The 17,048-nt window shown below is 37.1% G+C and overlaps 1 protein-coding gene and 1 pseudogene across 1 annotated transcript in view; both read right to left on the bottom strand.

Moving 5' to 3' along the window:
• LOC110052202 (protein polybromo-1-like) overlaps positions 1 to 17,048 on the bottom strand; it is a 218,513-nt gene that overhangs the window by 28,308 nt on the left and 173,157 nt on the right. Inside the window, exons 28-33 of the mRNA XM_020758318.2 lie at positions 12,464 to 12,503; positions 11,360 to 11,446; positions 10,224 to 10,442; positions 9,492 to 9,580; positions 9,146 to 9,212; positions 3,911 to 3,982 (exon numbers count right to left, since the gene is read on the bottom strand). Of these exons, the coding sequence (XP_020613977.2) occupies positions 3,911 to 3,982; positions 9,146 to 9,212; positions 9,492 to 9,580; positions 10,224 to 10,442; positions 11,360 to 11,446; positions 12,464 to 12,503 (574 nt within the window). The remainder of the gene's footprint in view (positions 1 to 3,910; positions 3,983 to 9,145; positions 9,213 to 9,491; positions 9,581 to 10,223; positions 10,443 to 11,359; positions 11,447 to 12,463; positions 12,504 to 17,048) is intronic.
• LOC149100889 (uncharacterized) lies at positions 5,026 to 5,785 on the bottom strand (annotated as a pseudogene).

Below are 17,048 nucleotides of genomic sequence, written 5' to 3'. Positions count from 1 at the left end.
TTGCTTGGTTGTTTGTAGTTTGGTGCTGTAATGGCGCATAAACCTGTGTTTCTCTTGCTGTAAAATTTGAATCAAGTTCAGCCGAGTTTAACCTCTCTGATCGCTGCTGTATTTAGGAGAATTTCTGTGGAATACACATAACGAATTTCCTCGCTTTCTGCTATTCAATTTATGGTAGAAAAGTCTGATTTCAAGTGATTTGAAAAGCAACGACTGACAGAAGTTGTTTTTGTAGTAAAACTTCAAACTTCGCATGAAATTTCACACCGCAAAAACAATTTTGGAGAACTTAACTGCTGAAATAAATGCAACTAACATAAAGTAGTTAAAAAAAAAAATCTGTTCTTTAATACATCTTTCTTTTTCTACTATCTGAGTTACTCGCTCGTTGCCAAGATTTTTTACAAATCATTAGTAGACGGCGCACAAGCCAATTCAATGACAAGAGTTGCGTAAACAAAGCCATTTGTAATCTGCAAAACCAATTTGCTGCAGGAAAAAAAAAATTAACATACTATTTGCTGGATTAGGGTCAGTCTGTATAGTGAAAAACTGTGACCTTGGGCTTGAAAATGCTGCCTTCGGCCTGCAACCTTGGTCAGCATTTTTAAGACCTCAGTCATATTTTTTTACTATACGGACCTCCCAGCAGGCAAATAACATATATATACATATATATATACATATATATACATATATATACATATATATATACATATATACATATATATATACATATATATACATATATATACATATATATATACATATATATACATATATATATACATATATATACATATATATACATATATATATACATATACATACATACATACATACATACATACATACATACATACATACATACATACATACATACATACATACATACATACATACATACATACATACATACATACATACATACATACATACATACATATAAAAAGTTAAGATGCTTTGAGCCAACAGGGATACCACGCGCCAGAAGGATCCAAAAGGATTCGTAGTCCAAACCTCGAGTAATGACATTTGTAGGCAATTGTGGAAAACGAGGACGGACAACTTTGAGCGAAAAAAAAATATATATACAGTAAAAAATCTAAGAAAAAGTTTAAAAATTTAATAAAAATAAACGTTTCGGTCAAAGACCTTCATCAGTTGCAGTGCAAGTGAATAATAAATTACAATAACCTTAAATAAGTTTACAGTATAAAAAATGACATCATATTACAAAGATGATTACATAACAGGGCGTGGTAACACATGAAAACGAAAAAATTAACCAATGATAAACAATCGGTGATTACTAAGCGAGATACTATGACAATGCGGTACAAAACTCAAAAGACACAAACCAAATAAGAATAAGTAATCGAATATAATACAAATAAGATTAATATCAAAAAAGTAACGCGATTCGTCGAGTCAGCCGAAAGTGTGAAGGGACCCGCGTGTAAAATATTCAATGTTCAAAAAAGGCGGTCCCAAAATCCCCAAACAAAGCCCTTGAAACTATGCCGCGGCAAGGCACAACAGGTGCCCTAAACAGGGCCCTTAAACAACAATAATGTAATAAATTCCCCGATGGGGGCCCCTGAGAAAACCTAGCGCTAACAAAGCTAACAAGATCCAAGGTCAGGGCCTTTGAACACCTGAACTAAGATAACCGCCAAATTTGCAAGTTATTTTTGCGCTAATTGTAGTTTATTCTTTTTTTCGAGTGGAATTCCTGACGTTTGTTCAAGCCAAAAGGTGCCAGAGAGAACAACTGTGCACTCCAATATGCCTCTTTAGTGATTAAAAGCTTTTCGATGTTACTTGTATTGTTTGCATTTATCTGCACTTGATCAATACACTGGAAAGAAAAGTCGTTTAAGTCGTGCGGTGTTCTGTTGAAATGCACCGCTACCTCACAAGTCTTTTTCTTGGTCAGCATAGCAGACTTGTGGTTGCGAAATCTAACTCTAAAATCTGTTGTTGTAGAGCCAATGTATTGTAAGTTACATTTCTTACACGAAGCCAAATAAATGATATTTTTTGAATCACAGGAAAGTTTCAATCATATCTTATAGCTCTTGCCTGTTTGAAAACTTTGGAAAGAATTTGATTCAACAAAGTAGTTGCGACAGAGATCACATCTTGTTCTTTTGCATTTAAAGCAACCCTTAACCTCAACAACCTCTTCAACCTTAGTGTTAGAGCCATAACGAGATGGCGCTAACAACTCCTTAAGGTTTTTAGATCTTCGAAAAGAGGCTATGATGGAATTTGGCGGAAAAAATTCTTTTAATTTGGGGTTGGATTCCAAAATACCTAGGTGTTTTCTGATGATGCGACCAACATCAGGTAAATTTGGATTAAATGTTGTTACAAATGGAAACAATTTCTTCTCAGCTTTGGCACGAGTTCTAAGTAAGTCAGTTCTAGATGTAGTTAAGGCTTTAGAAAATTGATCTTCCACTAGTTTTGTGGGATAACCCTGATTGACTAGATAACCCTTGTATTCACTCGGCAAGGATACGACCGATTTACTCAATAGAATTGAGGATCTTAACAGGAGTGGCCCTTTTCCCGAAGGCACCCTTTTAGTTTCTTGGGATGTTGTGTCAATGTTCCCTAACATAGATAATGGTAATGGCGGAGATTTGAGAGTTGGTGCTCACTTTTCTGGAGCGCATATCCCATAATGCATTGCCTAAAAACTGGAAGTGGGAAACTCTTGGTGCTTGTATTACAGTAAGCACAAGTTAATTTGAAACTCACACGCGAACGAAGTTCTCTACGGACAGAATCCTTGATTTTAAAAACCTTGTCAATTAATGTCCTGATATGACCGACTTTGCATGACAGAGGTGAGAAACTAAGGTAATTGGTAAGCAGACCCATGAAGGTCTTCTTACGGAAGGTACTAGTGATAACAGAACCATGGTAGGCGTTGTTGATTAGGACATCCAAAAAGGGCAAAACATGATCGATTTCTTTCTCCATTGTGACGCGTATGACAAACGAAGGTGTGTCGGAAATTTTGATATTTTAAATATTTTTCCTATGGCGTCCATTTACGCAATGTCTCGCATATTTTTAGCTGCTTCAGCTTTAGATGTGGATATCTAGACAACCAATCAGAATATTGAAAAAGCCTGACACCATTTTGTTGATTGATGTTTGGTGAGTAAGACTGTGCAGCCATTTTGCTCATGCTGCTTGATCTGATACCTGATAAATTCAATAGAAAGAACCCTTGCTTATTTCACACCTTGCCGGCTCCTGACACTACCTAAAAGAAAAACCCACTTAAATTATATTTTTAAAATTACATTTATTAAGCTTTCTTCTGATGTATAGTTTGTTAGGCTTTTATTGAAACTGGAACGTGAAAGGATTTTTTCCCAAAGGACACCCGCGAAGGTGTGAAGTAACCTTCAAATATTATGTGAGTACCTTTTTAAACTTTACAAACAGTTTTAAACATAACAATACATCTAAGAAACAGAAAACCTTATTCTGAGTTCCCCTATAATTTCTTAAGTTTTTGTATAACTCGTCAGAAACACAGAGAAAACATTTTCTATTTTGTTTACCAAAAGCTATAAGAAAAAGCAAGTTAAGTTACTTGTCTAAGAATGTAAATTTGCTTTGCTCGTACCGCCATTACAGCAACAGCTGGTTGGTTCTCGGTTGTCATCAGATGATGAAAGTACTGACAACTTTTAGCGTGGGCTTTCTTACAGGGTGTTATCTCAATTAGGTTACTGTTTGAACATAAATCCTATATTACAAATATCATTCCTCTCAGCCATAAATTATCTTAACATGTATAATCATTATTTTTGGTGTCCACAATTTCACCATCACAGATGCCTAAAAATGTATGTTGCCAAGACCTCAGAAACTGAATGGTTACCTTTTCCAAGAACTTCCGTGTGGCAGTATGAAAAGTTTCCTCAGGCCGATAGAACCAACTCCCAAAAAGCCACTGATAACAAGAAGAAGATAATGTGTGTATTAATCCCCCTTGATAAGCCTACATGTACAGTAGGTGCTTTTGGGGTAAACAACAACAAATTTGTTTAAAATAAATGATCTTAGACGCTCACTAAGCTTAAATGCAAGTCATGTCAATTACCTTAAACTAATACTAATACCTCTTTAAAAAACGTTTAAAACAGATCTAAAAAAGTAAAATTGTCTCTAAATTTTTGACTGCCTTCTGTGGTCTTCTTCAGAGAATGATGATTTCGTGCGATTCACAGAATTTTAATAAGCTGGGACGTTATTGTTTGTTGCCCCCTAGGGAGGCTGTATCACCCATAAATGTGATAAAAACCATAAATGTAATACCAACCATAAATGTAATAAAAATTACATTCAAAGAGAATGACAAGTTTGTAGCCCCTTGATTTGGAAGTCACAGCCAGTTTATTACATTTATGGTTAAGCCTTATTACATTTATGGTTGTTCAGTTTGTTACATTTATGGGCAAATTTTATTACATTTATGGTTAGTGGTTTTATTACATTTGTGGTTAAAAGTTATTACATTTATGGTTAGTATTACATTTATGGTTAATTTTTATCACATTTATGGTTGGTATTACATTTATGGTTTTTATTACATTTATGGGTGATACAGAGGCAACCAGTGGCGCATAAACCCTTGGGAAGGGTACTCTTTCATTTACGGAGTTTTTGTCTAAGAAAGAGTGCAAGGATTCCAGAAACAGTCTTTTGTTCTTGCCGCTCACACCTGTTTCAAGAATGTTGGCGTAAATAGGATGTATATCGTGGCCGGTTTCCGCATGCTGTTGAATTGCCGAATTGACATTTCCATTGGTTCTGGCCTTGTGTTTGGCCCCCCAAGATTTCCAATTTCTTCTGCTTTCCCCGACATACATGTCCTACAGGTCACTTTGTACACAATGCCTTTTAATTGCTCTTTTGTCGGCCGGTCTTTGGGCTTTTTGAAAACATTTCCCAATGTTTGTACTGGTTTGAAAGCTGTCCTGATGTTTTCGCAGCTCAAAATGCGTCGAACACATTCTGACACTCCTTTCACATATGGAATCGATGCGTATGCCTTTGGATTCTCCTGGGGTCTTGGTTGCGTGTTTGTTCTGTTCAATTCACGTACTGACTTGATGAAGCTCTCAGGATAACCATTAGCTTTTAGATCACTAACAACACTTCGTTTCTCGTTTTGTCTTTGTGCAGTTGTTGATGGAATGCATTTAGCTCGGTCCATTAGAGTCTTCACGACAGCTCTCTTGTTTTGCGCTGGGCTGTGTGAATGAAGTCTAAATACTTGCTCGTATGTGTGGCCTTGCAGTATACACCCACCTCGATCTTACCATCCTCATTAACAGTGTTGTTAGTGTCCAAGAAGGCTATGCTGTTCGTGCCCATAGTTGTTGTAGGCATCTCTACTGTAAACTGAATATTGGCATTTATTGAGTTTAAGTGGCTGTGAAAAACTTCAACACCATCCCTCTTAATACAAGCGTTCGAATCGTCCACATAGCGACACCACCACTTTGGTCTAACGGGCGAAGTTTCTAATGCTTTCTCCTCAACTTCTTGCATTACAAGCTCGGCGATCACTGCACCCACCGGAGATCCCATGGCACACCCCGACACCTGATGGTATTGGGTTCCCTTGCATACAAAATAGCTGTTGTGCAAGAGAAGGAGAGTAGATCCAGGACTTGGCCTTTGGTCAGCTGTGTGTGACTCCTCCAACCATCAGATCTCTCGAGTTTTCGTTGAATAATGTCTATAGCCATGTCGATTGGTATGGAGGTGAATAGTGAAACCACGTCAAAAGACACAATCACTTCGTCATTGGCTACTTCCTGGTCACTTATAAACTCTGCAAACTGTTTAGCATTCTTGACAGAATACTTGGTTTCACTCACGAGGTGTTTTAGGACGGAGGCCAGGCACTTCGATAATTCGTAAGTCGGCACGCCAATACAAAAGAGCAATTAAAAGGCATTGTGTACAAAGTGACCTGTAGGACATGTTTTTTCACGTATGTTGGGGAAAGCAGAAGAAATTGGAAATCTTGGGGGGCCAAACACAAGCCCAGAACCAATGGAAATGTCAATTCCGCAATTAAACAGCATGCAGAAAGCGGCCATGATATACATCCTATTTATGCCAACATTCTTGAAACAGGTGTGAGTGGCAAGAACAAAAGACTGTTTCTGGAATCCTTGCACTCTTTCTTAGACAAAAACTCCGTAAATGAAAGAGCACCCTTCCCAAGGGTTTATGCTTCACTGGTTGCCTCCCTAGGGGGCAACGAACAATAACGTCCCAGCTTATTAAAATTCTGTGAATCATGCGAAATCATCATTCTCTGAAGAAGACCGCAGAAGGCGGTCGAAAATTTGGAAACAATTTTTTAGATCTGTTTTAAACGTTTTTTAAAGAACTATGAGCACAGATCGTTCCCACAGTTTTATTAATACAAATACTGTAAGAGAGTATTTAGACAATTTACAAATTAAATTACCTGTAAACACATCAAACAGTAGATTCAATGCTATTGTGACAAAAATCAAAGGTAATTTCAATTTTGTTCTTAGAAAAAGACAGGGAAAAAGACCAAAAGGAGAAAAAGGAAACTAGTTTAGATACAATGTTAATTGTGTGGAGTGTGGAACTACTTAAGGAGGTGAAAGAAAATTAGTAATTAAAAATTCAGCAAAGGAAAACATCTTTGAATAACAATTTTGACAAGAAATATCACTTCAAGAACTAACTACTGAACAATACTAACTTTATTAAATCCATTTTGAAATCATTGGTATCCTTGCAAGCTGATTGGCTCTCAGTGGAATGATTTATTCACCAATTGCACTATGTTTTGCTCTTAATCACATCTTTTTCTCAAACAATGAGATTAGGACAGTAAAACAAACCAACCAATCAGATTTCAAGGTAAGTAAAAAGTAACCAATAGAATGTCAGGAAAATGAAAGACAAAAAGCCATTGTGTGGCGAATTTTGCAACTATTATTACCAAAACTTTGTTGTTGGTTTTCTTTCAAAACAATTGACGAATTTAATTAATTACAGTTTCTGAATAACAATGATGAGTTCCTTCAGGCAGAAAACCTACTTTAAGGGAAGTTTCCAACTTTTAGTGTCCATTTTGATTAATATTTTGGCAATTTTTCTTCAACATCATTCTGCTCAAGATCTGTGCCGGTGAGTAAACCCAGAAACAGTGACCCCCGGTCTGCGGACCCCCACAAAAATAGAATAAAAATATAACAAATATTTCACTTACGGGTTGTCTAATACAACTGTAGATTACTTGTGTCGGGAAATTTTGAATGTTATTGTGCAAATGTAATGGACTTGGGTTGAGGCTTGGGCTCAAGTTATATCATTATACATTGCCATTTCCTTTGCTGTGGCCATACAGTATATAAAAGATACCAGGAAGCCTCAAAATTTGTGCTCTTTCCCCTCTGCCATTTTGTTCAGCTCATTCTGCCGTGGGTTCGCCAACTTGATTTGCTCAGCGGAATTACAGATTCAAACAAGCTTAAACCACCTAAAACCAAATTTTCCAGAGCTACATTGAGCCACGAATGGAAGGTAAGAACTTTCCTTCTTTTTGCCATTGGGCTCTCCTTACGCTGAAAACAGTTTTCAGGCATTTTTTTTGGGGGGGGGGGGGAGGGGGGTGTTAAAAACATCTGTTACAAAAGTCTGTTACATTTGCACAGTGTAACACTCGAAATTTCACTGACACAAGCAATCTCTTATAGACAACCCATAAGTGAAATGTTTATTTATTTTTATTCTATTTTGGGGGTGGTAATTATAGGGGGTCCATAGGGGTAGTCCATGGACAGGTCTGTAGGGTAGTCCACAGACCCGGTCCATAGTGGGGGTCCGCAGACCAGGGGTCAGTGTTTTCGGGTTACCTGGTGCCGGTCCCACCATCTTGAAAATATCTTGAAACAAATGGCACTGCAAGAACTTGACAAGGTCCTGAGTATTAAAGTTCTATGCCAAGGTCACAAAAAGAAATGGAGATGATAACAAGCTGGAATCCCTTAAAATCATGCAGAGTGCCATTGAATGGTATTTAAGAGAGAAAAACTATCCACTTGGCATTGTGCACTTGAGGGAGTTTCACAACTCAAAAGAAATCCATTGCAGAATTACACAAGACCCCACTTCAAATTCCTTCTCCAAAGACAATAAGAAGTCTCAGCCTCAACCACAGAAGAAAGGAAGGTCTTCTATCATTGATTCAGGTGAAAGAATTGAACGTTTATACATAAATAGACTGTTTTTGTTCTGAATTCAGTACTGCTTGTTCCTTTGTTATGCTCGAATGAGTGTTCATCACATGACATCGTTTTGTATACTAAATGAGATGTAAAGGTGTTTCCGGTTCCACTATTTTTAACAAACTGACTACTGGAACAATACACCAAAATCTAAGCTATAAGGTAATTAAATTGTGTGATTTCAAAATGGATCTAATAAAGTGGCCATTGAACTTCATGTCTTGCAATTTTGGTCTAAAATCATACTTGTGATTTCAGACCAAATTGCACTCCACTCAGTTCAATTACTATTATATGTTAGAACTTAAGAAATTGATCTATTTATTATAGTCATCAATCATATAGCTCTCTATAGACTAGTCTATAGTTAATTGGCAATGCATGAAGACTGAGGTAACGGAGAGAATAAATATCATATTGAGTACTTTGAACTGAGTTTAAAAATTCATTCAGCGAAAATATATTAATAAAAAAATAAAATTGATTTGCAAACTCTGTTTAGGTCACAGGTTCAGCACTGTTGGGGAGTTTTTCCAAGCCTCTTTAAAAAGAGACGATTGACTTGAAAATTGATTAAATTGATAGTGTGAGTCACACATCCTGCAAAAGTGCATTAGTTAATACCAGCTTAGAGCTTTTTGTTTTCTCGTTAACACAAACTTAGAGCTTAAAGATAACTGTCAATAATAAGCAGAGACACCTTGCATTTAAAGCAGGCATTACACAAGGAATGCAATTTTTAAACCAACTGTTTGATTAGGAAATTCTTTCTCTTGATCTTCCAGATAAGATAGCACTAATAATAGTTTCTTTAATTCATATCTCACCTGCTCACCATTACTATCTTTGTAAAGCTTTTCCACTGATATGATATGCGGCTGAAGTTTTTCATCCCTTAAAGGTAAACAAATTATTTACATCAACTTTAATATTAGTATCAATGTAGTGGAACTTTTCAGATGTATTTATCAACTAAATAGAGATGCATTATTATAAATGTTGCAACATTAATTTTCAAACACCTAAAACAATTTGGAGTCCATAATACCCATACATGTACTTGTCTAAAACCCCTAATAAAGAAGTTTTATCTCTTCAGAACGCACAAGCATGCTGACCTGGTGAGATACATGTACAAAAGAAGGATTTCTATACGCTTAGCAGTTTAAATACCTTGGTTCTATGAACACAAAGTCTCCAACATGTATTTGAATATCTTTGTATGTCAGTTCAAGTTCACAAGCTTCATCACTAACTGGCACCTGTACCATGTAAAAGTTCAAGTATTATTTGATAAGCAGTAAAACATGTATTTCTGCAGTGTGGTCTAATGGATGGTGGATTTTAAATCTTGCCTTTGTTTGTAATTTACGATCTTTGGCCGTGCTTTTGGACTGGAAAAACGTACTGTGCAGCTTCCTACATGTATGCATCCCTACTAGTGGGCTCAGGTTGTACAGACTGTAAAAAACTGTAAAAAAGGACCACCACGATGCCGCTTGGTTGATTTCTTTATACTTGGGCAAGCACAATTTTTTTCGGCAATTCACTGTTAGTACATGTAAAACAAGGCAACCTGAGTCTGTTGTGAGGCTTTCTTGCTTATATTTTAAGTGGTGTGCTTATATGGATACAACACATAGAGAGGGTTTGTGAAAAAAGTGTGTCTTCGCACCAAAATGTCTTGTGTGCCATGGGGAAATAAAGGGTTCGGAAACTTTCTTAATGTTGATTTGTCCAAGAAAAACTTGATTCCACATGAAAACAATAAACCAACTTGATACTTACTTGTACCAATCAGAGAGAGAACATCATTTTCAGTTACTTTATGAGTAAACAAATACTACAATGCATGGAATTATTGAATGAATTAAACAATTCATTTATAATTTCATTGCAACTTGCCTGAAGCTGTTGTTTTCCCTCTCTTCTCTCCAGCTCCCTTTGCTTTTCATCTTCCTTGCCTTCAGCTTCAATTTTTGCTTTTCTTTCTTCATCCAGCTCTTGAAGAAGGTGCCTTTTGATAACAACAAGGGCTGGAGAAACAAACCTCTCTCCATCCTTACACAGCTTGTCCCTCTGAATCACAAAGTACTGCTGTAACTCCACTGCATCATCATACATCTGTTAAACAAACAACAAATACCAGAGCCGTAGTCAATATGAGGCAAACCAAGGCACTTGCCTCAGTCATTTGTTTCGTTTTTGTTGGTTTCCTTGTCGAAGGGGTGGGGGTGGGTGGAAGGGGGGAGTAAAATACTGCTAAATACCTACAATCATGGACAAAAGCAGTTGAGATAATCCTCGAAAAAGACCTGTTTTGTTGAACAGACAAGCCCTTAGTCTTAAATTTCAAACCAAATCTCTCTCAGCCAGCAAGTCTTCCTTTTGACCTCATAGTTATCAGATAAAATAGCAGCAGTATCGCAGCTTTGGACAAGACATTGGCATGGGAAGCCAAAAAGCCCATTGACTCTATGAAAAGCCTTATAAGCCATTTCTTGAAGTATAATCATCACTCATTGTAGCAGCTGTACAAACTGTATCTAACAGGACAAAACAAACGTTTACATGACACAAACAAAAAGCTTCAAGCCTCAAGCAGGCAACATAACTCATATCTAATCATATCAAGAACTAAACTTTACCTTACACCATAACTAAAGTCACTTAGTTCAATCCAAAAAATACTAGAAACCAACTTGAAAAAAAATCAAAATAATGCATTATGCTTCCATAGACATGAAAAACACGTCATTCCCACTCAAACAACTAAAACCTTTTAAACGTTCCTCCTCTCTCCTCTCTCTGGGTGGTAAAATCTGTTATCTAACCCAACCATCCAGATAATTTCAGTAACCTCAGTACTAGTCATCTTCTATAAGCAACATTAAGTCACTGACAGTAGAAGACCTGCACTGAGCCTATTAGAATGCATGATCTTGAATGTCCTTCCTAAGAGAAAAACTTGAAAGCATCTACCGGTAAAAAAAAAAAAAAAAAACGTAAAGAAGGTAGTGTAGTTTGGTGAAATCTCTCACCTCTGTATCTGAACGGCTGATCTCTCTAGCCTTTTCCAAGATTGCAAAAATATCTTCTTGATATCTGTCCAATCGGTGGTATTGCCCCTTGAACAACACACAACAAGATGAGTAAGGACACCAAAGCCCTCTGGATTGTGCTATATAAAAATTAATTTTGCTGGGATTGGTTGCACTCAGTTCTTCTTCCCCTTAAGAACTAGCAGCCACATCAGAGTAAAACCTGTTGTAGCAATGTGCTTGTAACAAGTGTTGAACTGAGAAGTTTTTAACACTGCCTAAATGATAGCAGCCAGTTTAGGAGTCGAATGAATCGTGTAATGAATATAATGGAGTAAGCACAACTATTAACAGATGAACAATACACACAGGCATACAGGCACCTTTGGACTGGTGGGGGGAGGGAGGGGATGACTTTCTTGCCTGAAAATTTTAAGCAATACACGAATGCCAGAGTGTTGAAATCGGGATGTAAAGACACTCAAATTGCATTAAAGACATAAATGGTCACAATTCACACATCTAATGAAACTGCTATAATTCCAAAAATAGTTATATTCAAAGCCTACATAATCAATCAATCACACTCCATCAACAGTCTCAATCCGAGTAAAATCTAAAACTTATTAAAAGAAAATAATTCTAAAAAAGGAACTAATTCACTAGAAGCTTTATTTACAAGTTTTGGAAATTATGCAGACAGCATTATTCTGTAATGTAATGTAACCACATAATTTCCAAAGCTGGGGGCCTGCAGCCCCCCTTGCCTGCCCCCCCCCCCCCCAAGTTCATATGCCTATAACAATGCACCAGTTGACTGAGGATCAAAAATATACATTAATTTTCACATTGATGCAATTAAAATAATTAGAACATTATGAATATGAATTTATGTTATAGTACTAGTTTACCTAAACGGTACTAAACGTATTGATGCAATTCAAATAATTAGAACTTAACATTACAATACTAGCACGGTAGTTATCCTACACCAGTGACTAGAAAATTATGTTGGCTATCAGACGTTTGACTTGAAGGAAAAATTAATTACCTGGATGTGTAATAATTGTAAAACACGTTAAAAACAAATCAATTTTTTATCACCTTTCTGAGGGCTTCTCCAATGCTTGACAGGGACAAACGTCTTGTGAAAAAAAAGAAGCAATCAGTTGCAAATATACATCTTTCTTATGTCTGGGGTCTATCTATGAAAACTAAGATCTACTTCTTTCTTTCCTAATTTTAAGAGTAACACAATACACAAGTAAGAATAATAAGAACAGTTTATTATTTCTGGATTGTGGTAAATAGTGGACAAATAAACTGCAAAAAAAAAAAAAAAAAAAAAAAAAAGCACAAAGATGGGAAATGAAATTTACTACAACAGTGGGAACAAACATCCAGAACTTAGTAAGAAATAATTCTTGTGGGATTATGCAATATATTGGATAATCCCATATAGTTGCCGATTGTCTTGAGGTTTGAGGACTTGATGTCACATGTCACATGACAGAACTTTGTGAGCATGAGTAGTCTGAGAGTTGGACCAGTTATTGGTATTTTGCGTGATTGTTTTTGAGTAAAGGCGGCCATTGCTACATTTGTTGTTCATAGTCACTGCTAGCTCTAGTCATATCGCATTGTCAGAGAACTTCTCTTCACTTCTATGCCCCACTTTTTGTCTCAATTTGATTGCAGTTTTCAAGGTAACTTATTTTTCATTTTCAATTGCTGTGTCCTGCTGCTTTGTCATTGAAAATTAACTGTACAGTCCTCAAGAAAAGCTTATGAGATGCATGTCTCATTTATTCTTTGTTATTTCATTCAGGTGTTGCTGAGAAAGTTTACTTGGTGATTCAGAAGCTGTTTTGCTCAGGCAAGCCAACATATCCAGGCTTGGCTTGTGTGGTTTGCACTGAAGCTAATACGCTTTTGCAAACCCACATTCATCCACTTGAACTTTTTAGTAGGTTGCACCACACAAGCTTTCACAAGCTAGTATCTCACAAGCATTTCACTAGTATATCACAAGCCAGTATTTCTTGGCTTGAACTATCAGTTTGGGCTGCGCCTCACACTGAAAGAGTCATAGTTTGCTAGATTAAGATCGATATTAGCTGCGAGTATGGGAACATAAATTGAACTATACTGGTTCAGTATTGGCTGTCATGTCAATTTCATCAAAGCCAACAATGCCTTATCACTTGTTTGAGGACGATTTTGGAGTAAGATGCTTATGATGACTATGATGTTTTATTTAAATGTGTTTTACTTGCGTTACATTCCTGTGCTATCTCTGCTTACTAGTAAATAAAACGTTAGAAATCACTGCATGAGTAAATAGTGCAGGCGCTTATATTATTTAGATATTACGTAACTATGCAGCTCCTAGACTTCACAAGAGCAGCTAAACATTATTGATCTTAATGTCATTAATAGACTGTGAGCAGACTCTCTTTTGGTCAGAAATCCATGAGGAGGAACGCAACGAAGGAAGCAAAACAAGTGTCATTGGGAGCATGATATGCGAGTGGTGAGCAGTGAAGTGGCAAGTAACATGGGCGGCTTGCAGCATCACATATCATTCTCAAATGCTAACAACCCACTGCTTGCTTGTGTTGCATTCTTCCCTACGGATTTTCGAGCAAAAGAGAGACTGCTCGCAGTCTATGTCCTCAACCAAGAAGTTTGCTTGTAACATCAGGGAGCTGTCGCTTCTTTATTGACTTGGTAGAGATGAACCATTTCGAATGGATTTAGTGATAGATAGATAGATAGATAGATAGATAGATAGATAGATAGATAGATAGATAGATAGATAGATAGATAGATAGATAGATAGATAGATAGATAGATAGATAGATAGATAGATAGATAGATAGAAACTTTATTAAGAATGTCGTCAACCACCTAGCTGGGGAAAAACTCCCCTACTAATACGGGGACATAACAAAAAGTGACAATATATTACTCAAGTTTTTCCGTTTGAATCACTCAACTAAGTTTAAATGCTTTCCATTTGCATTTAGGGGCTGGTATATAGGAGTCAAACATGCGTGACATTTCCCCTACATGCATTACACTTGATTAAAACTTTAACTTGCAGATTGCCATGCAGCAATTGAGTCAATTGCATCGAGTTTCAGTTAGTTCATCAGTTACTTCAATCTACCAGTTCATGTCAATACAGTAGGAGGAAATATTTGTAAGTTGTTTGTCTTTATCTTTTTTATTCTGTTTGTCACCTTTTGTTAGAATTATTGTAACCTATTGCTTTTTAGCCGAACACCACACGACTCAGCCAGATGTGTTCTTGAAATTACCTCTATAAACCAAAGTGAGCATGGAATAAATTTGTTTTCAAATCACCTCTCGGTCTGATGCCTACATTAGTTCGAAGATAACTGCCGCTGAAGTTTACCAAGTATCAACTAAAAGGAAATTATGGCCATGAATTCGAGTGAAGAATCAACCACGCGTGATCATGACAGCCGACCAACATGTAACCTGACCCGAGAAAACAAACAAATTCAACATAAAAAATCCCTTGAACTTTGCAGAAAAAAGAAGCACAGCGAAGGCAACCATCACTAAGTAGATCAAAGAAGTTACGGAATGTATTTCTTGTTCTCTTAAAAAAGAATTCTATGAGACACATTTGCATGACTGTTATGTCACGTCTTGACGTTATCTTTGCATGAATTCAAAACGTAAACAAAAGAACAAGCCTAAATTTTGGCCCATAAGCAATTTAAAGCTCCCAAGGCATTGAATTTGCATTCATGAAAATCTTCTTCTTTGCCTAAAGAGAAATGTGCTTTGGTTTGCAAAATTTCGTAAGGCCTGGGTTGCACTTAAGACAAAATCAAGACAAGTTTGTTTTGATAACCAAAAAAACTGTCAGATTCCTGTCATCAGCTGACTGCGCCAAGTGCGACCTACTTGTCCCTGGGCGGACAAAAACTCGTCTACGGAGACAAATCTTCAAAGAAGCTGTTGTCCTACCTTAAAGCAGGACTTTTTATGAAAAACAAACATTAAATGTTTTCTTGTGATTAAGCTGTCAATCAATTTTGAAAATCCCTAAAAATGTTCTCACTTCTTTTTTTCATTCTTCAGTGTGACTTGTACTGTGTGCCAGGTGTGCTAGTCATGAATTCAGGTTTTGCGTCAAATTTCCCTTTTGGGAAAACATCTCAGATAATTCTTCCAATGAGCAGGAGAGGTACCGACCATGGCAGTTGTTCTGGGGTCGCCATAATCAAAATTTGAGCTTGAAGTGCTTGTATTTGTGTGATGCAAGAAAGAAGAATGACTATCTGTGCATTGTTAGCTGCAGCCATGCTCGGGCAAGGTAAAGGTAAAGTCTGCATACGAGCCAAGTGGCTCATCAGGCCAGAGCTTACCCCAGTTTCAGTAGCATGAAGTGACTAGGAGTATTTCTACTCCCCCCGCATGGGATGCTAGTTCATCGCAGGGTTACCCTTCCAGCATTAAATTCGCTGGTACCCATTTATACACCTGGGTGGAGAGAGGCACCGTGAGAGTCAAGTGTCTTGCCTAAGAACACAACACAATGTCCCTGGCCAGGGCTCGAACCCGGACTGCTCGCTCTGAAGTCTAGCTGGCTAACCACGAGGCCACTGCGCCTCCCACAGCCATGTTAAGAAGATATAAATAGAAAGCCAGAAACAAAGCAATTTCATGGTGATTAATGGTAACCTGTTCTGCATTTCACTTTGCATAAAAAAGAGGGAAATATATACAAGAAAGCCCGCATGGTATAAAGTGATAAGACTGACAAGGACTGAAAGGGTTTTCTACTTTAGGTTGATGTTACAGGCAATTGCGACCCGAAACTGCAATGTTTTAATTGTCTCGGACAACTTCTGAGACAAACATTGTAGGCAAGATTTTGCGACATCTCAGAAATTTGTCTTAAATGAGATTCAGGCTCTGCATCAATGTTAAGTTCTGTCTGTTATTTTTAATTTACTGTCAATGAACTCAGACCACAGGGAACCTGAACAACATAATCATTTACATTCATGTAAAATAAATATACTCTTATTCACTAGGCCAATTAACTAGCTGAACATTATTTCTAGGTCACTAACCAAGTGTCACACATCAGCAACGACTTTTTAGTCTACCAATATACTATTATTTCTAGGTGTTTGTTTACAGACCAACATCCTCTAGTTAAATGTGACTTCTGTTTTTGTTCATTTAGCCCGCTAACCAGATGATTCAAATTCCAAAACCACGCAACTTTCAGAAATGGCTGAGAGAGGAGGCACTTTTAATGAATTCACTAACCAATTCTGGTTTGAAACCCTTTTGCATGGAAATTTCGTTGAAACATGGTGGAAATAGAACTTCAGACTATCTAGACATATGTTTGAATATATTTTCCAAGTGGCTGGTCCGGATTTGGCTTACTTTTTTGCTATGAAAGCAAATGAGATTGACACCATCTGGACATCACGGGTTGTGAGATCCCATGCAACTGCAAGCGGATATATCTGTCATCTTGACCTTGGTTACTGACCTAAACCATGCCTGATCACAGGGTAAATCAAACTTTTACCTTGGTTTTCTTTCTGTTGTCTTGGGCAGCGTTAAGAGGGAATCCACCAGAAGTTTGAGTAACTGTCAGACAGACAAAAATCTGGTACCAAGATTATTT

Source organism: Orbicella faveolata, unplaced genomic scaffold, assembly GCF_042242905.1.
Source record: "Orbicella faveolata isolate gen_17 unplaced genomic scaffold, um_ofav_v1 contig_4, whole genome shotgun sequence".
NCBI classification, from domain to species: Eukaryota; Metazoa; Cnidaria; class Anthozoa; order Scleractinia; family Merulinidae; genus Orbicella; species Orbicella faveolata.
Note: the sequence above shows the minus strand (reverse complement) of the source record. Positions and strands in the feature narration are given on the sequence as shown.